The sequence below is a fragment of the Chiloscyllium plagiosum genome, unplaced genomic scaffold (assembly GCF_037043375.1).
Source record: "Chiloscyllium plagiosum isolate Xiang-an unplaced genomic scaffold, Cpla_swu_hap1 HiC_scaffold_36, whole genome shotgun sequence".
Lineage (NCBI taxonomy): Eukaryota > Metazoa > Chordata > Chondrichthyes > Orectolobiformes > Hemiscylliidae > Chiloscyllium > Chiloscyllium plagiosum.
This window is the reverse complement of record NW_028270174.1, coordinates 544,798-570,438: the sequence shown is the minus strand read 5'-3', so window position 1 is coordinate 570,438 and position 25,641 is coordinate 544,798. Positions and strand designations below refer to the sequence as shown.

General features: G+C 43.3%; 1 protein-coding gene across 1 annotated transcript in view; it reads right to left on the bottom strand.

The window, feature by feature from the left end:
* The window catches only part of pcgf3 (polycomb group ring finger 3), a 212,001-nt gene that overhangs the window by 122,295 nt on the left and 64,065 nt on the right, over nucleotides 1–25,641 (bottom strand). Inside the window, exon 4 of the mRNA XM_043674543.2 lies at nucleotides 10,414–10,510. Coding sequence (XP_043530478.1) covers nucleotides 10,414–10,510 — 97 coding nt within the window. The remainder of the gene's footprint in view (nucleotides 1–10,413; nucleotides 10,511–25,641) is intronic.

Below are 25,641 nucleotides of genomic sequence, written 5' to 3'. Positions count from 1 at the left end.
CCTAGACCTTATGTACGGATCCTTTTTCCTCTTAGCTAATCTCATAATTTCACCTGTCATTCATGGTTCCCTCATCTTGCCATTTTTATCCCTCATTTTCACAGGAACGTATCTCTCCTGAACTCTCATCAACTTCTCTTTAAAAGCCTTCCACATATTGAATGTGGATTTCCCTTCAAACAGCTGCTCCCAACCTACATTCCCTAGCTCTTGCCAAATTTTGGTACAGTTTGCCTTCCCCCAATTTCGTACTCTTCCTTTAGGACCACTCTCGTCTTTGCCCGTGAGTATTCTAAAGCTTATGGAATTGTGATCACTATTCCCAAAGTTATCCCTACTGTAACTTCAACCACTAAGGGGTTGAAGATAGATACAGATCAGATATCAGAGGTAGGTTCTTTACTCAGAGTAGTAAAGGCATAGAAAGCCCTGTCTGCAACAGTAATAGACTCACCAATTTTAAGGGCATTCAAATTGTCATTGGATAAACAGATGGATGATAGTAGAATAGTGAAGGTTAGATGGGCTTCAGATTGATTTCACAGATCGGTGCAACATCAAGGGTTGAAGGCTGTAATGTTCTATTTTCTATGAAATAACTCTTATGTGTAACAAAGGACAGCATCCTAATAACAATTAGTTAACTAATAAGTTAATCTATGCTAATGAGTCTGGTTTGAATAACTGATTACCAGTTCATTAGACTTCCCAACCTCATCAGCCAATAGGATTCTGAAATCTTTTACATTCTCTTGAATGGACAGACTTGGCCTCAGTTTAATATCTCATCCAAAAAGCAATATGATGCAAACGCACAACTCCTATAGAAATACGAGGTAAAAATAATGACTGCAGTTGCTGGAAACCAGATTCTGGATCAGTGGTGCTGGAAGAGCACAGCAATTCAGGCAGCATCCGAGGACAGACAAAATCGACGTTTCGGGCAAAAGCCCTTCATCAGGAATAGCCCTTTATTCCTGATGAAGGGCTTTTGCCCGAAACGTCGATTTTGCCTGTCCTCGGATGCTGCCTGAATTGCTGTGCTCTTCCAGCACCACTGATCCAGAATCCTATAGAAATACATTCAACTGTTAGCTCAGTTTAGTGTTCCTGTCACAGTCCTGGCCCTAACAAACATCGATGTCACCTGTCGGTACTTCTGGTTTCAACTTGATGGGAGGAAAGGTAGGTAACATTTTCCTGAGTTCATACTCTCCAGATCAACTCTAGTTACTTAAGCGAAGCCCTTTTTTAAAACATGGGTTTGTGAAAAATCACATTAGTTTCCACAGATTACACTTGTTATTTGTGTCTACATCTGCAGTTTCAGAACCCCTAAATTGATTGCATCATTTTGGGTTGTAATTCCTCATTGCGATCCATGGTACAGACAATGGGGATATCAATGGAACCACTCAGTAAAAGCCACATCATTAAAGCAATGTGGTTGACTCTCAACTGCCCTCTGAAATGGCCTTGGAAACCATTCAGTTGTATCAATAGCTTCTGAAATCTCAACTAAAAAATGGCATCCACCCAGGTACTGGAAATGACAATGGCAAAAGCACCCCTGTCAACCCTGCAAAGTCCTCCTCACTAACATTGGGAGGTTGGTATCAAAATTGGGAGGGCTATCTTAGACCAGGCAACACGGTAGCTCAGTGCTTAGTGCTTGTGCCTCACAGCTCCAGGGACCCGGGTTTGATGCCAGCCTCGGGTGACTGTGTGTGTGGAGTTTGTACATTCTCCCCTTGTCTGCGTGGGTTTCCTCTGGGTGTTCTGGTTTCCACAATCCAAAGATGTGCAGGTTAGGTAAAGTGACCATGCTAAATTGCCCATAGTGTTCAGGGATGTGTAGGATAGGTGCATTAGTCAAGGGTAAATGTAGAGTAGTGGCAGAATGGTCTGGGTGGGTTGCTCTTTCGAGGGTCGGTGTGGACTTGTTGGGCTGAAGGATCTGCTTCCACACTGTAGGGAATCGAAGTATTCTCAGACTAGTCAAGCAACAGCCTTACGTTGTCTGAATGGTATGATTCCATGAGCAAGTACATTTTCAACAGACCACCATCATCATCCCTGGATATGTCCTGTCCCACCAGCAGGACAGACTTAATAGAGGTGGCAGCACAGTGGTTTACCATTGATTTAAGGGTCGCCAACATTAATTCTATGAAGTCACATGGCATCAGGCCAAACGAGGGTAAGGAAACCTCCTGCTGTTTACACATACTGCCCTCCCTCAGCTGATGAATCAGCACTCTTGCATCTTGAATAACGCTTAGGGGAAGCACTAAGGTGCATAGGCACAGAATATATTCTTGGTAGGGATTTTACTGTTCATCACCAAGAATGTCTTAGCAGAAGTACAATGTTGATGGAGCTGGCTGGATCCTAAAGGACACCTGTTCTGAGATTGCCCTCAATGTTTTTTCTCTCTTTATTTTTCCACAGTCTCTGTGGGAATTTACAACATTGGGGACGGTGGCTAGGGCAGTTCAGTGTTCCTCCTGCTGAACGTGGGAGGTAAGGGTCACCACTAGTGTCTCTGTTGACTTCATCTGCGGGAAGTGCACCCAACTCCAACTCCTCGAAAACCACGTTAGGGAATCGGATGAACTTTGGATCATTAGGAAGGCAGAGGGGGTTATTGAGAGGAGTTACAGGGAGGTAGTTCACCTCAGGTGCAAGAAAGAGGCAGATGGGTTACAGTCAGGGGACAAAAAGGAAACTGGCAGACAGTGCAGGGAACCCCTATGGCCATTCCCCTCAATAACAAGTATACCGTTTTGGATATTGTTGGGGGGGACAACTTAACAGGAGTAAGCCATAGGGTACAGGTCTCTGGCACAGAGTCTGTCCTGTTGCTCAAAAGCGAAGGGGGGACTCCATAGTTAGGGGGACAGATAGGAGGTTCTGTGGGAACGAGAGAGACTCACGGTTGGTGTGTTGCCTCCCAAGTACAAGGGTTAGTGATGTCTCGGATCATGTTTTCGGGATACCTGAGGGGGAGGGGAAGGGGGAGCAGCCCAAGTCATGGTCCACATAGGCACTAACGACATAAGTAGGAAAACTGATGGTGATGTAAGGCAGAAATTCAGGGAGCTAGGGTGAAAGCTTAGTGCTAGAAGAAACAGAGTTATCATCTCTGATTTGTTGCCCATGCTGCATGCAAGCAAGTTGAGGAATAGGGAGAGAGAGAGCGGCACGGTGGCACAGTGGCGCAATGGTTAGCACTGCTGCCTCACAGCGCCAGAGACCCAGGTTCAATTCCCACCTCTGGTGACTGACTGTGTGGAGTTTGCACATTCTCCCAGTGTCTGCGTGGGTTTCCTCCAGGTGCTCCGGTTTCCTCCCACAGTCCAAAAACGTGCAGGTTAGGTGAATTGGCCATGCTAAATTGCCCGTAGTGTTAGGTGCAGAGGGGAATGGGTCTGGGATATGTGCGCTTCGGCAGGTCGGTGTGGACTTGTTGGGCCGAAGGGCCTGTTTCCACACTGTAAGTAATCTAATCTAATCTAATCTAGAGAGAACTTGAACCTGTGGCTACAGAGATGATGGAAAAGGGAGGGCTTCAGATACATGGATAATGAGACTCATTCTGGGATAGGTGGGACCTCTACAAACAGGATGGTCTACACCTGAACCACACGGGTACCAATATTAAGCAAGGTCACACTGGATTTGGTAATGGGTAATGAACCTGGCCAGATGTTAGATTTTGAGTTAGGTGAGCACTTTGGTGATAGTGACCGCAATTCGGTTATGTTTACTTTAGCAATGGAAAGGGATAACTATATAATGCAGGGCAAAAGTTGTTGCTGAGGGATCGTCAATTATAATGTGATTAGGCAAAATTTAGGATGCATAGGAATGGGGAAGGAAACTGCTGGGGATAGGAACAATTGAAAGATGGAGCTTATTCAAGGAACAACTACTGCATGTCCTTGATCAGTATGTACCTGTCAGCCAGGGAGAAAGTAGTTGAGCGAGGGAGCTGTGGTTTACTAAGGAAGTTGAATCTCTTGTCAAGAGAAAGAAGGAGGATTATGTTAGGATGAGACGTAAAGGCTCAGTTAGGGCGCTTGAAAGTTAGAAGTCAGCCATGAAAGACCTAAAAAGAGAACTTAGAAGAGCTAGGAGGGGACATGAGAAGTCATTGGCAGGTAGGATCAAGGAAAACCCTGAAGCTTTTGATAGGTATATTAGGAAAAGAAGGATGACTCGAGAAAGATTAGGGCCAATCAATGATAGTAGTGGGAAGTTGTGCGTGGAGTCCGAGGAGATGGGGAGGAAGAAATGAACACTTTTCGTTAGTATTCACACCGGAAAAGACAATGTTGTCGAGGAGAATACTGAGATACAGGTTACTAGATGAGACGGGATTGACGTTTGCAAGGAGGAGGTGTTAGCAATTCTGGAAACTGTGAAAATATGTAAGTCCCCAGGCCAGATGGGATTTATCCTAGGATTCTCTGGGACGGCAGGGAAGAAATTGGCGAGCCTTTGGCTTTGATCTTTATGTCATCATTGTCTATAGGAATAGTGCCAGAAGACTGGAGGATAGCAAAGGTTGTCCCCTTGTTCAAGAAGGGGAATAGAGACAACCCTGGCAATTATAGACCAGTGAGCCTTCCTTCGGTTCTGGGTAAAGTGTTGGAAAAGGTTATAAGAGATAGGATTTACAATCATTTAGAAAGGAATAAGTTGTTTCGGGCGAGTCAACATGGTTTTGAGAAGGATTGGTCGTGTCTCACAAACCTTATTGAGTTCTTTGAGATGGTGACCAAACAGGTGGAAGGTAAAGCAGTTGATGTGGCCTATATGGATTTAAGCAAGGTGTTTGTTAAGGTCCCCCATATTGGCTATTGCACAAAATACGGAGGCATGGGATTGAGGGTGATTTAGCGGTTTGAATCAAAAATTGGCTTGCTGAAAGAAGCCAGAGGGTGGTGGTTGACGGGAAATGTTCATCCTGGAATTCAGTTACTAGCGATGTATTGCAAGGACCTGTTTTGGGACTACTACCATTTGTCATTTTTATAATTGACCTGGAAGGTGGCGTGGAACAATTAGTTAGTAAATTGTGGATGACACTAAGGTTGGTGGAGTTGTGAATAGTGCTGAAGGATGTTGCAGGTTACAGAAGGACAAAGATAAGCTGCAGAGTTGGGCTGAGAGGTGGCAAACGGAGTTTAATGTGGAAAAGTGTGACGTGAATCACTTTGGAAGGAGCAACAGGAAAAAAAAGAGTGCTGGGCTAACAGTTAAGATTCTTGGCAGTGTAGATGAACAGAGAGATCTCTGTGTCTATGTACATAGATCCCTGAAAGTTACCACCCAGGTTGATCAGGTTGTTAAAAAGGCATACAGTGTTTATTGGTAGAGGGATTGAGTTTCAGAGCCACAAGGTCATGCTGCAGCTGTACAAAACTCTGGTGCGGTCGCACTTGGAGTTCTGGTCATCACATTATTGGAAAGATGTGGAAGCTTTGGAAAGGGTGCACTGAAGATTTACTAGGATGTTTCCTGGTATGGTAGGAAGGTCTTATGAGGAAAGGCTGAGGGATTTGAGGCTGTTTCGTTAGAGAGGAGGAGGCTGAGAGATAACCTAATTCAGACATATAAGATAATCAGAGGGTTAGCTAGGGTGGACAGTGAGAGCCTTTTTCCTTGGATGGTGCTGGCTTGCATGAGGGGACACAGCTTTAAATTGAGGGGTGACAGATATAAGACAGATGTCAGAGATAGTTTCATTACTCAGAGTAGTAGGGACGTGGAACACACTGTCTGCAACAGTAGTAAACTCACCAAATTTAAGGGCGTTTAAATGGTCATTGGATGAACATGTGAATGAAAGTGGAATACTGTATAATAGATGGGCTTCAGATTGGTTCCAAAGGTTGGTGCAACATTGAGGGCTAAAGGGCCTGTACTGCGCTGTAATGTTCTATGTTCTATAGCTGCTAGTCTCAGCAGGTGGTGAGGGAATGAACAAGAGGCAAAAACATATCCTATCCAATCTGAGCAATCTGTCTGCAACAGATGCATTCTTCCATGATAGTATCAGTAAGAGTGATCACTGCACAGTCCTTGTGGAGATGAAGTCCCATCTTCACATAGAGAATAACCTCCATCATGTTATGTGGCACTATCATTATTGTCTCCGAAATGGGACAGACTTCAAACAGATCCAGTAACTCAAGACTAGTTATCCATTGGCGCTGTGAGACATCTATAGCAGCAAAACTGTACTCCAGCACAATCTGCCCAATAAAGAACAACCTCGAAATGCAGTACAGAACAACCTCGGTTATCCGAACATGAATTATTTGAATTCTGGATTATCTGAACAGGATCTCAAGGTCCCGTAAAAACATTAACAGTTATCTGAACAAAATACTCTCTGCCTGTCTCGTTCGGATAATTGAGATTGTTCTGTATATCCCCCACTCGACCATTACCATCAAGCCAAGGGATCAACCCTGGTACAGTGAAGAGTTCAGGACGGCATGCCAGCGACAGTGTGAGACATACCTAAAAAGGAGTCAGTCTGATGAGGCTACCAAAACAGGACCATCTGCAATGTTAACATTATAAGCAGCAAGTAATAGAGCTAAGCTATCCCACAACCAACAGATTAGATCTAAGCTCTGCAGTCCTGTCACACCCAGTCATGAATGCTGGTGGACAATTAAACAAGTCACTGGATGAGGAGGTGTAACAAATATCCCCACCCTCAATGATGGAAAAGTCCAGCATATCGAAGGTTGAATTTGAAAGCTGAGTTCAGGATTAAGGATAGGATTCTTGGCAGTGTGGAGGAACAGAGGGATCTTGGGGTGCAGGTACATAGATCCCTTAAAATGGCCACCCAAGTGGACAGGGTTGTTAAGAAAGCATATGGTGTTTTGGCTTTCATTAACAGGGGGATTGAGTTTAAGAGTCGTGAGATCTTGTTACAGCTCTATAAAACTTTGGTTAGACCGCACTTGGAATACTGCGTCCAGTTCTGGTCGCCCTATTATAGAAAAGATGTGGATGGTTTGGAGAGGGTTCAGAGGAGGTTTACCAGGATGCTGTCTGGAATGGAGGGCTTATCTTATGAAGAGAGGTTGACTGAGCTCGGACTTTTTTCATTGGAGAAGAGGAGGAGGAGAGGGGACCGAATTGAGGTATACAAGATAATGAGAGGCATAGAGAGAGTCGATAGCCAGAGACTATTTCCCAGGGCAGAAATGACTAACACGAGGGGTCATAGTTTTAAGCTGGTTGGAGGAAAGTATAGAGGGGATGTCAGAGGCGGGTTCTTTACACAGAGAGTTGAGAGAGCATGGAATGCGTTGCCAGCAGCAGTTGTGGAAGCAAGGTCATTGGGGACACTTAAGAGACTGCTGGACATGCATATGGTCACAGAAATTTGAGGGTGCATACATGAGGATCAGTGGTCGGCACAACATCGTGGGCTGAAGGGCCTGTTCTGTGTTGTACTGTTCTATGTTCTATCCTTGCAAAAGTTAAGGCTAAAACTTTCATTACAATCTTGAGTCAAAAGTGCAGAATACGTGACCCACCTCGGCCCCTGCCATGGTCCCCAGAATCGCAGATACCAGTCTTCAGCCAATTTGATTCACTCCATGTAATATCAAGAAACTGTTGAAGCCCTCGAGTCTGAAAACGCTATGAGCACTACGCAGCCAGTTAGTTAAGTTGGCTGGATACCTTGTTTGTAATGCAGAGTGATGCCAATAGTGTGGGTTCAATCCTCACACTAGCTGAGATATCATGTAGGACTCTTCTTCTCAAACTCTCCCCTCGCCTGAGGCCAGAGGACCCTCAGCTTAAACCACCAGCAGCTGTTTCTCTCTATTGAAAGAGCAGCCGTAAGGTCTGATATGACGTTAGCAACTTTCTGGGCCCTGACACATTCTAGCAACAGTACTGAAGACTTGTGCTCCAAATCATGCCACACCCTGAGCCAAATTTTTGTAGTACAGCTACAACACTGACATCTACCTGAAAACTGCCCAAGTATTTTGTACAGAAAAGGCAGGACAAATGCTACTGGCTAATTACACCTCCAGCAGTCTAGTCTCAATCATCAGTAATGGAAGGTGTGATCAACAAGCAGCACCTGCTTAGCAACAACCTATTCAATGACACGCACTTTGGAGTCTGTCAGAGCTATTCTGCTCCTGACCTCACTTTCGCCTCGCTTCAAACATGGAGCCGAGTTGAGTGTGATAGCCTGGACATCAAGACCGCATTTGACAGAGTGTGGCAACAAGGAGCCCTAGCAAAACTGAAATCAATGGGAATTGGGATAAAACTCTCCATTGGTTGGTGTTATACCTGCCACATAGCAAGATGGTTGTGGTTGTTGGAGGTCAGTCATCGTAGCTCTGCAGGCATTCCTCAGTAAAGTGCCCTAGGCCCAACCATCTTCAGCTACTTCAATGGCCTTCTCTCCATCTCAAGGTTAGAAGTACCTCACAGCGCCAGGGAACCAGGTTTGACTCCACCCTCAGGCAACTGTCTGTGTGCAGTTTGCACATACTCCCAGTCCGTTTTGTCCAGGTGCTCCAGTTTCCCCTCACAATCCAAATATGTGTAGGTTAGGTGGAATGGCCATGCTAAATTGCCCCACTGTGTCCCTGGGTGGGCAGGCTAGATGGATTAGCCACGGGAGATGCAGGGCTACAGGGATAGATTAAGGCGTTGGGTCTGGGTGGGATGTTGTTCGGAAGGTATATGCATTTTCAATAGGCCAAGTAGCCTGCTTCCACACTGTAGGGACTCAATGATTGCACTATTCATGACTCCTCCGATACTGAAGCAGTCCATGCTCAAATGCAATAGAACTGGGACAATATCCAGGCTTTGGCTGAAAAGTAGCAAGGAACATTTGTGCCTCAGAAATGCCAGGCAATGACCATCTCCAATAAGAGACAATCCTTGGTATTCAATGGTACTACTGTCACGGTAATCCCCACTACCAATATTGTGGGGATCACCATTGACCAGAAACTTAACTGGACACCACATAACTCCTAGGCGAAAGTGAATACTATAGATGCTGGAGATTAGACTTGAAACTGTGGTGCTGGAAAAGCCCAGCAGGTCAGGCAGCAGCTGAGAAGCAGGAGAGTCAGTGTTCCAGTCTGAAAGTCCTGATGAAGGGCCTTTGCCTAAAATGTCGACTCTCCTGCTCCTCTGATGCTGCCTGACCTGCTGTGCTTTTCCAGCACCACACTCTCGACCATATAACTCCTCAAAGCCTATCCATCATCTACAAGTCACAAGTTAGAAGTGCGATGGAATGCTCCCCACGTGCCCAAATGGGTGCAGATCCAACAAAACTCAGAATGCTTGACACCATCCAGGGCAAAACAGCCCACTTGACTGGCACCAAACCCAGAAGCATCCACTCCCTCCACCACTAACACTCAGTAGCAGCAGTATGTATTATCTACAATATGCACTGCAGAAATTCACCAAACATCCTTAGACAACATCATCCATACCCATGAGCATTTCCATCTAGAAGGACAAGGGCAGCAGATACATGGGAACACCACCGCAAGCAAGCTCCCCTCCAAGCCACTCTCTGTCCTGACTTGGATATATTGTAATTCTTTTAGCAATGTCAGGTCAAATTTCTGGCAGTCTCTCCTTAATGGCTTTGTAGGTTTTCCTGCAGCACAAGACTGCATCAGTTCAAGAAGGCAGCGCACTATCATCTTCTCAAGGGCAACTAGAGATGGGCTACAAATGGAGGTCTAGCCAGCAATGACCACATCCCATGAGTACATTTACAAGTGAGAGTGAATGTGCAGAAATGAAACTGCAGAATCTCACAAGGAGAATTAAATTCAAGTTAACAACAAAATGCAACGCATTTAGTAATTAACGTTATGTGCCTCGACTTTTCTATCAAAATGAGTGTCAATTAACAGTACTTATTGCATGCAATTTTATTCTGTTTCAAACTTTCAATAGCAAAAACCAATGTTTCATAAGCATGTATTGACACTGAAATTTCTTCTGTCTTATTTTAAATGTCCTTGAAGGAGGAAAGAGCACCTTTGTTACTGCTGTTCCACTTTACAGGCACTTCAATTTTCACTAATAACACAGGCAAGAGACTGAAGTATTCAGAGTGTTCTCATAGCTGATTTTCTCAAAGCTGGCTTTAATTGATTTATCTTTCTTCTCAACATGTTAATTTTTTAAAATTACAGATTTATATATAAACAGCAATGTAATATTTACAAAGTCAGCTCACATATTTTGTGCACAACAAATGATCAAAAAAGCTGCGGCAGTAAGATGTGAAAACAAGATTACAGATTGTTTGCACTTTGGTTGACCTGTTTGGTACTGAAGTACAGCTCCAACCAAGTGTTTAATACTTACCCGATGTACTGCAATGGGTGACTCTGATGAATGACAATCCTGCAGGTAGGACATGTGTTGTTCTCTTCTAAATACTTCACAAGGCAGCTCCTACAGACTGGAGACAAACCAATAACTTGTTAACAGTATACTATCTACATATATTTTCTTTAAACATAGTTGATGAATGAAAGGCCTACTTCTACTTCTAAGCCTTATGAAGCTCATTATGTCAGTGAATTCTTTCACTTACCTGAGAACACAGACCAAACATTCATGCAAGTTACTCTTACACTAGTCTTGAATTTGCATCATTTTCGAGTTTCACTCCCATGTAACATCATGCATTCTACAACTTGCCTTGCCCACGTGATCTACCTTTGCTCCCTCAACACGATTCCCATGAAATTACTACCCAATTTGTCTTCTTGGCTCATAGGCTGAGAATGTTACTTATACTTTTCCTCAGGTACTATCTCACTCATTCAAACCAGTCATTATAACCAAGACCCTCAAAAAACCAGATGCTTGACTCCACATCCCTGGCAAGTCACTCCCTGATCTCCAACATCCTTTTCTTTTCAAGTCTCGGAACACACTGAGATCTCCTACATCCAGATCAATCCTTCATGGAAGTTCATGTTTGAATCTCTCCAATTAAGTTGCTACCACTGCCATAGGACCATTTTAGGACCATACTGTATCGAAGTCACAGGCAGCATACTATGTAACCAACATCAGTGAACTTTCCCTCCTCATCCTTATCAAACTGACTGCAACTTTTGACACAGTTCATTGCACCATTGTTTTCTAACATCAAGCAGTTGGATGGAACTGCACCCACCGGTTCAATTATTACTTAATTTATTATAGTCACAGAATCATCCAAAATACATTTTTTCCTGCTACCTCAAAGATCAATTCTTCTCACATTACCACTTCTCACTTACATTCATCTTCAAATGCTGTCATGCAACAGAAGTCTCTTAGCAGATTCTTCCATTCTCCACTGCCTCTAAACTACTTGTCTGATGTCGCTCATTGGGAGGAACTGGTATCATTATTCTATCGTCACTCATAACCCAGAGGTCCAGATTAATGGGAGAGACATGGGATCAAAACCCAACTCCTGGTGGAACTTAGTTTCAATCCTTAAATCAGAAGCTCCTTAAATAAACATAGCAAATGTGCACCAAGTCTGAACCTGAGCATTTCTAGTTAGAAAGATCACAGGCTTGACACCCGCTTTGTGCTGCAGCAAACTGGGTGTCAGTCAAAGCAAACTAAAAGCTTTCAGTTGACTGACTGGGGAAACTGATGGGGACAGAGAGCTAGACTAATGTGATCTTTGTCAGGGTGCACACTGGTGGCAACAGGCTGTGGTATTCTGTTAGACAACAATATTTTGGCTCACTTGGAAATCAGCGACAGGATTAAACAGAGTCAACATTTTAATTTCATAAATCAATCATCTTTTACAAATCAAATAGAATTTTTTCGAATTATCTCGTAGAGTTGATGAGGGAAAACCAGTAGATGTGATTTTCTTGACTTTCAATGAGGTCCTACATAAGAGATTAGTGTCCAAAATTAAATTGCATGGGACTGGGGATAATATATTGACATGGATAGCGAACTAATCGGCAGACAGGAAATAAACAGTAGGAATGAATAGTTCATTTGAGTGGCAGCCAGTGACCAGTGGGGTACTAGAGCGATCAGTACTTGGTCCCCAGCTATTTACAATATATATTTGCGGTTTAGATAAAGGGACGTTGTGCAATATCTCTAAGATTGCAGACATCACAATGCTCTGTGGGAAGCTGAGCTGTGAGGAGGCAGACATGCTTCAATGTTATTTGGACAAGTTGTGTGAGCAAGTAAATGCCTGGTAGATAATTTAAAATGTGAATAAATGTATAATTTAGGCAGCAAGAACAGTAAGGCAGATTATTGTCTGAATGGCAACAGATTGGAAAAGGGGGTGGTGCAACGAGATCTGGCTGTCCTTGTATACCAGTCGTTCAAAGCAAGCACATAGGTGCAGCACATGAGGAAGGTAAATGGTATGTTGGCCTTCACAGCGAGAGGATAGGAATACAGGAGCAGGCACGTCTTGCTAAAATGTACATGGACTTGCAGACACTACACCTGGGGAATTGCGTGCAATTTTGAGGAAGGATGCTCTGGCTATGGAGGGAATACAACTAAGGCATGCCAGACTGATTCCTGAAAATGGCAAGACTGACTTCTGTCGACAGACTGGATTGTTAAGATTATATAGCAAGAGTTTAGAAGAGGAGGGATCTCCCAGAAACCTATAAAATACTAACTGGAATGCAGGGATGATGCTCCTAATGACCAGGGAGTCCAGGATGAAGGTTAAGGCTTAATGATACTGGGTAGACCATTTAGGTCTGAGAAGAGGAGAAATTTCTTCATCCAGAGATTGGCGAGGGTTTGGAAATCTGTGTCACAGGAAGTGGTTGAGGCCAAAACATTAAATATTTTCAAGAAGTTACAAATAGTTCTTCTGGCTCTAGGGGCCAAACAATATGAGAAGAAAGCAGGAATAAGGTAATGAGTTCTATGATGACGGAAGAGGCTCAAAAGGCCAAATGGCTTACTCTTGGCTTCTATTTTATTTGTTTCTATATGAGAGATATGAAAGGTATGTTAGTGTCAATAGATCCATGAAATTAAGCAAAAGAATTCCAATAGGAGGAAAAAATGCAACCAAATGACTCAGTTTTGATATAAAGAATCATAGATTCCCATCAGTGTGGAAACCGGCCCTTCAGCCCAACAAGTCCACACTGACCGTCCGAAGAGTAACCCACCCACACCCATTCCCCAAGCCTATTACTCTGCATTTACCCCAGACTAATGCATCTAACCTACACATCCCTGAACACCATGAGCCAATTTACCTAACTCGCATAACTTTGGATTATGGGAGGAAACCGGAACACCCGGAGGAAACCCACACAGACACAGGGAGAATATGCAAACTCCACGCAGAGTTGTCTGAGGCTAGAATTGAACCCGGGTCCCTGGCGCTGTGAAGCAGCAGTGCTAACCCCCAAGCCAAGCTCTGCTAACTCTCAAACCATAGGTACTGCTTTTGGCCACAGTGCATAACACACTTCAGTGAGGTTGGAAGTGCCTCAAAAGTAAAATGTAATCGAAGAAAACTACTTCATTGATATGCAACCATGAGAAGCACAGAAAGTTATATTAATTGGCCCCAACAATAATGGTGGTCATCCCCATGTTCTAAGGTACTGATTCTAGCCTAAGCAAGTCACGAAGTTCACAAATTGCTTACTTGTTCTTGTAAGTTAAACCACTTATCAAATCTTTATTAACGAGGTAATCTTCAAATTTGTCTTTGCATCAGTCTCCTTGGTTTAACAAGATATGAAGTGGTTAAAAAAATCTTTTAAATTTAGGAAGATTCTGCTGATTGATAACATCAATTCCATTAAGTATTCATGAACAAAATCTGGGAGAATTTTTTTTAAAAAGTGAATAACTGCAGATGCTCAACATATGAAATAAAAACAGGAAATATTGGAGAAACTCAGGAGTCTGGTAGCATCTGTGACAAGAAAACAGAGTTAACATTTTGGATCCAGTGGCTCTTCTTCAACTCTGCCTTGTCTCCACAGGTGCTGCCAGACCTATTCAGTTTCCCCAGCAACTTCTGTTTTTGTTCCAGGAAAATTCAGTTTGGCTTTGAACATGTTACATGGAGCAACACCACAAGAACAAAGATACGCAAAGAAAATTTGTAAAATGTATTTTTGGGATTTTTGTCATTGGCTATACTACCTAACCTGCCTAATAACCTGGGTGGTATGGTGGCACAGTGGTTAACACTGCAGCCTCAGAACACAAGGGGCCTGAGTTTGATTCTAGCCTTGGGAGACTCCCTGTGTAGAATGTGTACATTCTTCCTGCATCTGCATGGGTTTCCTCGGAGTGATCTGGACAGGCTTTGACTGATTTGTATTTATACAATTTCACTTGGTTATCAAAAACCACATCCAATAAAATGGGCATCTTAAAAACATTAGACATAAATGATAGACCACCATTTGCTGTTGTGAGAATACAGGAAAAGGCAAAACACTCCAACTCATATTTATTACTCATACTCTACAGACTGTTCATTAATCTTATTTTCCAGAAGTGTTTAATAAAAAAAGTGCAAAAAAAATTAAAGCATCAATATCAACATGGATTCAAATATTAGCTAAGGTGCAACAAGCAGATAGTAATGATGAACTGTTGCTTTTCAGACTGGATGAAAATGTGCGGTAGTGTTTCCCAGTTTTCAATACAAGGAGCACTGGTCCATTACGGTCATACTATTCCTGACAAGAGGTAAAAAGGATTATTTTACATCTCTTACAAAGTTGCATGACTGCCCCTTGACATGATGTAGCCTGTCCAGATGAGTTATCTGCTGAAATATGAAAAAAGATTTGCCAAGAGATGGTCAATGCACACAAAGTCAAGTACATATGCTTGCTCCCAAAAGTTGCATATACATTGGAGACCAGTTACAAATCTGTTCATTAACGAGACAACCAATGCACAGCAGCAAGAACTGGATTTTAATGAAAATATCAGTAACTAGACAGGGAGGCACAGTGAATGGATCAAAATGTGACTGGATTAGTAATCAAGAAACTCAAACGCATGCTCTGGGGTATTATAGATTTGAATCCCAAAAGGGAGATTATAAAATTTGCTTTAAATAAAAATTGTGAAATTAAAAGCCAGTTTGATGGTGACTATGTAATTGTTGTCAATTGCTGCAAAAAACAACAAATAACATGGCCCTTTAGGGAATGAAATCCCTAAAGGCCTACATGGGACTCCAAAGCCACAACAATATGGTTAATTCTTAACTGTCCTTTGAAATGGCCCCCACAAGCAACTCAGTTTAAGGGGTAATTAGAAATGGACAATAAATGTTGGCCTAGCCAGTAACACCAACATTCCACGAATAAATTCTAAAAATCTATTCGGAGTCAAAGTACAACAATAGCAATTCACAGACTGAGGGCTGGCAAGGTCAGCTTTTGATGTTAGATTAGATTAGATTACTTACAGTGTGGAAACAGGCCCTTCGGCCCAACAAGTCCACACCGACCTGCCGAAGCGCAACCCACCCATACCCCTACCTTTACCCCTTTAACCTATCACTACGGGCAATTTAGCATGGCCAATTCACCTGACCCGCACATCTTTGGACTGTGGGAGGAAACCGGAGCACCCGGAGGAAACCCACGCAGACACGGGGAGAATGTGCAAACTCCACACAGTCAGTCGCCTGAGTCGGGAATTGAACCCGGGTCTACAGGCGCTGTGAGGCAGCAGTGCTAACCACTGGGCCAGATGTGCAGGGAGCTTGTGTCAAATTTTGGCTTGAAGCGCTCATATTTTACTCACAATGGAACATGACTGACCAGCAAACAGCCAAGGACAGAATAGAGAAATAGTTTATCAATTCTGTACTGGAGGAAAGAGTAAGTAGAAGACTTGATGCAAATATTTTGTCAGTTAGGTTTAATAAATACAACTTGAGGGTTAAATGACCACTGCACTCAAAGATTAACTTGTTTGCAATGTGTTTAACATGTATTTTAGTAGCTCTTGAATCCTGACAATATTAAAGATTCATGTTAATTTCTGCATACCATGAGTGAAGTTGTAACACAAATCCATATCATTTGAGAACCTCACAGCAAACAATTATACAACAATAATAAATGTATCAGATTTCTTCTCACATCAGGGGGAAAGAAGAAAACCTCTGAAGTTAGTTATAATCCACCCGTTCTGGAGGAGAGTTACAGTAGACTTGAAATGTTAACTCTATCTCCCTCCACAGATCTGCCAGAACAGTTTGTTTCAGATTTCCACCAGGAAAGACCTAAAGAGAAAGCTAAGAAGAAGGGACATGAAAAGTCATTGGCGGATAGGATCAAGAAAAATCCTAAGGCTTTCTATAGGTATATCAGGAATAAAAGAATGACTAGAGTAAAATTAGGGTCAATCAAGCATAGTGGTGGGAAGTTGTGCATGGAGTCAGAAGAGATAGGGGAAGTGCTAAATAAATACTTTTCATCAGTATTCACACTAGAAAAAGACAATGTGGTCGAGGAGAATACTGAGATACAGGCTACTGGATTAGACAGGAATGAAGTTCACAAGGAGGAGGTGTTAGCAATTCTGGAAAGTGTGAAAATAGATAAGTCCCCTGGGATGATGAGATTTATCCGAGGATTCTCCAGGAAGCTGGGGGGGGGGGGGGGGGGGGGGGACTGCAGAGCATTTGACCTTGATCTTTATGTTGTCATTGTCTACAGGAATAGTGCCAGAAGACTGGAGGATGACAAATGACAACCCTTTGTTCAAGTGGATTAGAGACAACCCTGGTAATTATAGACCAGTGAGCCTTACTTCAGTTGTGGGTAAAGTGTTGGTAAAAGGTTATAAGAGATAGGATTTATACTCATCTAGAGAGGAATAAATTGATTAGGGATAGTCAACATGGTTTTGTGAAGAGTAGATCGTGCCTCACAAACCTTTGGAGTTCTCAGAGATGGTGACTAAACAGATGGATGAAGGTGATAGGTCAGAAAAGAGGGTGGAGTGGATAGGTGGGAAGGAAAGTTGGCAGGTAGGACAGGTCATGAGGATGGTGCTGAGCTGAAAGGTTGGAACTGGGGTAAAGTGGGGGCAGAGGAAATAAGGAAACTGACCTATCACCTTCATCCCCACTTCCATCCACCTATTGTACTCTTGGCTATCTTCTCCCCAGGCCTACCCCCTTCCCATTTATCTCTCCACCTCGGAGGCTCCCTGCTTCCATTCCTGATGAAGGGCTTTTGCCCGAAACATCGATTTTCCTGCTCCTCGGTGCTGCCTGACCTGCTGTGCTTTTCCAGCACCTCTCTAACTGAGACTCTGATCTCCAGCATCTGCACTCCTCACTTTTACCGAGATTGAGGGTCAGTCATCTCAGTTCCAGGACATCTCTGCATTTATTCTGTCGTGTCCTCAGTCCCAGCCATCAATGACCTGCCATGCACCATTAGGTCAGAAGTGGGAAGGTTCCCCAATGATTGCATAATGTTCAGCAACACTCATGATTCCTCAGAAACTGAAGCTAACCATTTCTGCGTATACAAGATAATAGAGCTGGTGTCGGCATGATGGGCTGAATGGCCTCCTCCTACACTGTAATAATTCTGCAACTCACCAAAGATCCTTCGGCAGCAACTTTCAAACCCACGACTTGTTCCATCTAGAAGGACAAGGGCAGCAGATACATGAGAACACCACCATTTACAAATTCCCCTCCAAGCCACTCACCATCCTGACATGGAAGTATATTGGTGTTCCTTAAGTATCAATGGTTTAAAATCTTGGTACACCCTCCCTAATGGCATTGCAGGCCTACAGCACATGGACTGCAGCAATTGGGGATGGTAATAAACGCTGGCCAAACCTGCAACTTCAACATCCCAAGAATGAGTCAGAAAAAAAACGTTCACATGCAGCAAGACCTAGACAAGAGCAAGGCTTGGCCCGATAAGTGACAATTAACATTTGCACCACACAAGTGCGAGGCAATGACATCTCCAACAAGAGATTACCTAAGCATCACTCCTGATACAAAAACAGAAAATACTGGACAAAGTCAGCAAGTTTGGTAGCATTTGCAGAAACAGAAACAAAGTTAACAATTTGAGTCTGATCTGAGTCTTCTCCAGAACACATCACTCTTTGATCTTTAATCACATTAATACACTGTGGTTGTAAATGACCAGAACCTGAACTGTACTAGCTGTATATGTAGTTGAGCTGCAAGAGCAGACTGAAAGCTGGGAATTCAGGAGCAATGCAACCCAGTCATCCCAGTGCCTACATACCACAAAACACAAGTCAGGAGTGCGATGGAATACTCTCCACGTATCTGAAAGGGTACAGCTAAACACCACCCAAGAACCAGAACACCATTCAGAAGGAAGCACCCACTCGACTGGCATCCACCACCTTCTATATGCACTTCTTTCACCACCAATGCAGAGCAATGCACCGCCCGAGCGAACCAAGACTCCTTCAATTGCAGCTTTCAAACCTACAACCTCTACAGGACAAGGGCAAAAGATGCAGGAGGACACTTTAAACTGCAAGTTCATCGGGAATTATATCATTATTCCTTCGTGTCACTGGATCAAAATCCTGGAAGTCCCTCAACAACAGCACTGTTTATATACTTAAGTCAAATAGACTTCAGTCGTTCACTGCAGCAGCTCAGCACCACTTTTTCAAGGGAAATTAGGGATCGTAAATAAATGCATAGTGAATAGAAAAAAACTGAATATCCTCTCTACTGTGTTCAGTTCTCCACCTTCCTTCTCTGCATTGCTTACATTTAGTTCTGTGCGCTTTCTCTGGATCTTCTCACCACCTTGCTGCTGTAAAGTTTTGCCACTTTGTTATTTACTCTTTGTGCTCAGACATAGAATTATAGAATCCCTACAGTTTGAAAGCAAACTATTTGGCTTATTGAGTCACATCGACCCTCCATACAACATCTCACTCAGACCCACCCACCCACCTACCTTCTTCCTGTCACCATGCATTTTCCCATGGTGAACCCACCTAACCTGCACACACCTGGACATTATGAACAACTCTCTGACACCATGTCCTACCTCCCACTTGCCCACAACTAAACTGCGACCCATCAGGCCAAAATCACTCGCACTGTCCGTGCCCTCATTGCCTCCGGTGATCTCCCCTCCTCAGTCTCCAATTCATAGTCTCCCAACCCTGTACTGCCCGGTTCTACCTGCTCCAAAATCCACAAGCCCAACTACCCCAACCAACCCATCATCTCTGCATGCTCCTGCCCCACCGAACTCACCTCATCCTACCTCGACTCCATCCTCGGGTCAGGCACTTCCCACCGACATCCGTAACACCAACCACACCCTCCATCTCTTTTGTAACTTCCAGTTCCATGGCCCGAGTGCTTTATCTTCACTCTGGATGTGCAGTCCTTATAACGTGTCCATACCCCACAAGGTTGGCCTTCAGGCCCTCAGCTTCTTCATCTCCAACTGACCCTTCGGGTCCCCCTCCACCAATAACCTCCTCCACCTTGCTGAACTGGTCCTCACCCTCTAACTTTTCCTTTAACTCCTCCCATTTTCTCCAAATCCAGGGGGTGGCCATTGGCATCCAGATGGGCTCCAGCCACACATGTCTCTTTGTCGCCTATGTCAAACAGTCCCTCTTCATTACTGACACAGTCACTGTGCCCCAACTCTTCCACTGTTATATCGATGACTGCATTGGTGCAGTGTCCTGAACCAAGGCTGAACTGGATTGGTTTATCAACTTTGCCCACAACTTCCACCACGCCCTCAAATTCACTTGGTCCAACTTGGACACCTCCCTCCCCTTTCTTGACTTTTCCATTTCCATCTCTGGCAACAGTCTCCAGAACGACAGTTACTACAAACCCACAGACTCCCATAACTACCAGAACTACACCTCCTCAGGCCCAGTATCCTGCAAGAACTTCATCATCCCATTTTCCCAATTCCTCCGCTTACGCCCATCTGCTCGGACGACGAGACATTCCATTCCCAAGCATCCCAGATATCCACCTATTTCGAACAATGTGCTGCTTCTCCTCCTCTGTCATCCAGACAGCCCTCCACCACACCACCTCCATTCCCCGTTCTACTGCTCTAAACCCTGAACCCAAAACACAATCAAGACAGTGTCCACCTTGTTCTCACCTATCACCCCACCAGTCTCTGGAACCAACGTATCATCCTGAAACACCTCCACCAACTCCAACTAGACCCCACCACCACCTGGCTTGCTGTGTTCGTCCAGTCTCAAGACTGTCTACTTTGAATTCCAGCTGCAGTTTTTTTGTCTCTATTATGAGCAATTGAGCATGGACAATCCATACTGGCCTGCACATCTCTGGAAACTATAAGCAATTTAGCATGGCCAATCCACCTAACCTTTACATCTTTGAATTGTAGGAGGAAACACCCTTGTGGGGCATGGATGTGTATAAGGAGTGCACCCACGCAGACACAGGGAGAATGTTCTAATTCCACACAAACAGTTGCCCAAGGCTGGAACTGAACCTGGGTTCCTGCCGCTGTGAGGCAGCAGTTCTAACTATTGAGCCACCATACTGCCCCAAGATGGTAGAACCCAATGCACTGTACAGCTCTTACACGTGTCATAACTGACTGGGGTAGTACACTGAAAATCAAGTCCTGCCATTCTTGGCATCGTCACAAAAGTTGTAAACTTTTAAAAATATGCAAAATTGCCCAATTTCCTGTCTTCTGTTAACCCTCCTGACAAAAAACATGGGCCAGGTTACCGTACATATAAAAATTACTATTTATTACATTATCACAACTCTAGCAACAAATAAACAGTGATGGACCATCAGCATATAACTCAACTCATTAAGAACATAAGAACCAGGTGCAGGAGTAAGTAATTCAGCTCCTTGAGCCTGCTCTGCAATTTGATACGATCATGCTGATCTCATCTCAGTTTCAACTCCACTCTCCTGCCTGCTCTCTATTATTCTTCAAATCATTACTAATTAAAAAATTTTTTCTCTTGACCTTAAATTTACTCAGCATCCACTACACTCTTAGGTAGTGAGTTTGCCAGATCCACAACTCTGAGGGAAGTAATTTTTCCTCTTCTCAGTTTTATATCTGCTATCTCTTATCCTTACCTCTCATTCTAGATTGCCCCACGAGAAAATATGCTTTCAACACCCATGTTGTCAATCCCCTTAAGCATCTTCTCTATCTCAATTAGATCGCTCATCCATTTAAACTCTAGAGGGCGTAAACCTGAACTGCTCAATGTTTCTTCATTCTGGAATCAATCTAGTGAAGCTCCCTGAACTACCTCCAATGCAACTACATCCCTCTTCAAGTAAGGGGACCAAACTTGTGTGCAACACTCCATGGACAGTCTCACTAATGCCCTGTACAATTACAGTAACATTTCCTTACTTTTATACTCTATGCCTTTAGCAATAAATTCCAGAATTCTACTTGCCTTACTTATTACCAGGTGTACCTGCATACTGACTTTCTGCAATTCATAGAACATAGAACGTTATGGGTGGCATGGAGACTCAGTGGTTAGCACTGCTGCCTCACAGTGCCAGGGACCCAGGTTTGATTCCAGTCTCAGGTGACTGTGTAGAGTTTGCACATTCTCCCCGTGTCTGTGTGGTTTTCCTCTGGGTGTTCCGGTTTCCTCCCACAATCCAATGATGTGCAATTTAGGTGAACTGGCCTTGCTAAATTTCCCATACTATTCAGGGATGTGTTGGCCAGGTGCATTAGTCAGGGGTAAATTTAGGGGGAATGGGTTGCTCTTTGGAGGGTCGGTGTGGACTTGTTGGGCCGAAGGGCCGGTTTCCACACTGTAGCGATTCTAACCACAGTGCAGTACAGGCCCTTCGGCCCTCGATGTTGCGTCAACCTGTGGAACCAATCTGAAGCCTATCTATCCTACACTATTCAATTCTCATCTATATGTTTATCCAATAACCATTTAAATGCCCTTAAACTTGGCGACAGTGTGTTCCACGCCCATACGACTCTCCAAGTAAAGAAACTACCTCTGATATCTGTCCTACATCTATTACCCCTCAATTTATAGCTATGTCCACTCGTGCTAGCCATAGATTCATGCACAAATACACACAGATCCCTCTGTGCCAAAGCACTCTGAAGTTTCTCTCCATTTAAAAGCTGTTTTTCTACTCCTGCAACCAAAATGGATAACCTCACCTTATCCACATTAAATGTTATCTGTCAAATTTCAGTCCATTCACCTAACCTATCCACATTCATTTATAAATTTCTTATTTCTTCATTGCAACTTATTTTCCCATCTACTTTAGTGCCATCCACAAAGGTGGCTCAAAAACTTTCTATTGCTGCATCCCTATCATTAATACAGATTGTAAATAGTTGAGGTCCGAGACTGAACCTTGTGGCACCACATTAGTTACGTTTTGTCAACCAGAAAAACACCCATTTATCCTGACGTTTTGCTATATCCTCTGTTCAAGCTAACCAGTTACCCCTAACCCTCATGTGATTTTTTTTTAAGAAATTCATTTACAGGATGAGGGCTTCACTAGCTAGGTCACCAATTATTGCCCATTCCTCATTGCTCAGAGGGCAGGTAAGAATCAACCACAATGCTGTGGGTCTGGAGTCACATGTAAGCCAGACCAATTAAGGATGGCAGTTTCTTTCCCCAAAGGACATTAGTGAACCAGATAAGTTTTTCCAACAATCAACAATGGATTGACAGTTATTATTAGCCCTTAATTCTAGATTTTAATTGAATTCAATTTCTACCATCTGTCACGGCAGGATTTGAACCTGGGTCCTCAGAATTTTATCTGAGTCTCTAGATTAATAGGAGGGCTTATGCCCGAAACGTCGATTCTCCTGTTCCTTGGATGCTGCCTGACCTGCTGTGCTTTACCAGCAACACATTTTCATCTCTAGATTAATAGTCCAGTGATAATATCACTTGACTGTCATCTCCCCAGTTTATCTTGTTTATTCACCTTTTGTGCAACACTGTATCAAATGCATTCTCGAAGTCCAGCTACACTATATCTACAAGCTCCCCAAAGTCCATATTGTTTGTTAAATTTTCAAAGAAGTCCAATTTAATACAAAAAAGTGAAGTTCAAAAATTGACAACCATGCAAACATTGTTGATTGTTGCAAACACCCATCTGGTTCACTAATGTTCTATAAGGAAGAAAATGTGCCATCATTACCTGTGCTGGCCAATGTATAACTCCAGATCCACAACAATGTGGTTGAGTCTTAATTGTCCTCTGACATGGCCTTGCAAGCCAATCAGTTAAAGGGCAATTATGTATGGACAATAAATAATTGTCTAGCCAACAATGCCCACATCACATAAAAAAAGGTAACTAAGCATATTTAGTCACTTCTTGTTAAACACTAACTGATTGGGCACCCCATGGAGTAACTTATTTCACTTGTGGGAAAAATGTGTTTTCCAAAACTTTTATATCCAATTTAGCCTCCATTCTAGGCAACCCATGTCCTCATTGATATTTTCTGATCGATCTGTTCAGAGATGTTATTACACACCTCTGAGAGTAGGTGGGACTTGAACCCGAACATCCTTGTCCAGAGATAGAGTCATCATATGCTGATGGTCCATAACTGTTTATCTTTACTCCAGACTGCACCACAAAAGTTCTTTAACATGTCTTTATATTAGCTTGCCCATTATAGGGGAGGTGATGGCCTAGCAATATTATTGCTAGACTGTGAATCCAGAGACCCATGGATTGTTCTGTGGATCCAGGTTCAAATCCTGCTATGGAAAATGGTGGAATTTGAATTCAATAAAAATCTGGAATTTAGGATTTGATAATGATCACCAAACCATTGTTAATTGTCAGGAAAACCCATCTGGTTTACTAATGTTCTTTCGAGAAAGAAACTGCCATTCTTATCTGATCTGGCGTTGATGTGACTCCAGACACACACATTGTGCTTGTCTCTTAACTGCCCCATGGGTAATTGCAAGTGGACAATAGATGCTGGCCTAACCAACAATGCCCACATCCTGAATAAATAAAAAAAATACAGGGAATAGATGCTTCTTATCTATTCATTATTTTATACACTGCACAGAGTTCTTGTCGTATAGTGGTAGTGTCTCTACCTCTGGAGGAGGAGGCCTGGGTTCACATCATACCTGCTCCAGCGATGTGATATAACATCACTGAATAAGTTGATTAGAAAGAAAACATGTACTGTGCTCAAATTGTCTACCATTCTCATCTAAAAAAATCCCAGATACCTTTGTTCTTTTATAAATTAGCTACAGTACAGATTTACAAATTAAAGTCGCCAGTAAAAAGTAAACTAATTTTTAGCAGCAAACTAAGATCATAACTCATTCAACTTACAATCCCTATGGCAAAAAACAATGACTTACATATTCTTCACAAATTATCAAATGGAAAATAAGCTCCAAACTGAAAAAACTTCACACAGTTCTGCAATATCTATACCAGAAACTACAGGATCTTTACATTTCTCTCCCTGGACAGTGCAACCGGTATCAACAGAGTCTTGAGTATGAAGTGCTCGTTTTACTGTTTATACTGAAGTAACAGCTCATCTCATGTATAAGTCAACCCTGATCTTTGCCCATAAAATCCAATTTTGGTCAATCTTCCATGTACTTCACATTTAAGTTGATCCTCCAACATTTGGCCAAACAATCCTAACTCTTTCCATTTGCTACTCATCAGCTACCTCTTCCCCAAGCTGATTTCCTCCATCTCTCTGTCCTTCTGCTCATGGTTTTCTCTCCTATGACCTCACTGTGAACAGGGATTCAGCAAAAAGGTAGGCAAAGGGAAGGAAGCAATTGAAAGATGTTGCAAGTTGAGTAAGAAAGCAGCAATGGCATGGAGGAACAGGAGCAAAGAAGGGTAAGCTGGAAAGAATTTTCAAATACAATAGGCTGCTGCAAAGTTGCACCAATCAGGACTTCCTCTCCCGCCTCACCCCAGGGCAAAACAGAAGTAAAGCCACAGTGCTAAAGTACATTGCTCTACCCAAGGACATGCATGAATTTCAACTCCTCAAAAGATTACTCAATCATTAGGCGACCTCTCACATTTTTACATAAAACTTTAAACTCAAAATCAAAAAGCATGAAGCTGGAAAAAGCACAGCAGATCAGGCAGCATCTGAGGAGCCCTTCATCAGGAATGTGGAGGGGGAAGGGGGCTGAGCGATATATAGGGTAGTGGGGCTGGGGTAAAGGAAGGTGGCATAGCCATAGGTGGATGCAGGAGGAAGTGATCGTGATAGGTCAGTAGGGAGTTGGAGCGGATAAATAGGAAAACGGACAGATAGGTCAGGTCAAGAGGGTGGTGCCAAGTTGGAGGGGTGGATCTGGGATGAGGTGGTGGTGGTGGTGAGAGGTGGAAGAAACTTGGAAATTGGTGAAGGCAATGTTGATGCTGTGCGGTTGTCGGATCCCAAGGTAGAAGATCAGGTATTTTTCCACCAGATGGGCTTTAGATTGGTTTCACAGGTCGGCACAACATCGAGGGCCGAAAGGCCTGTA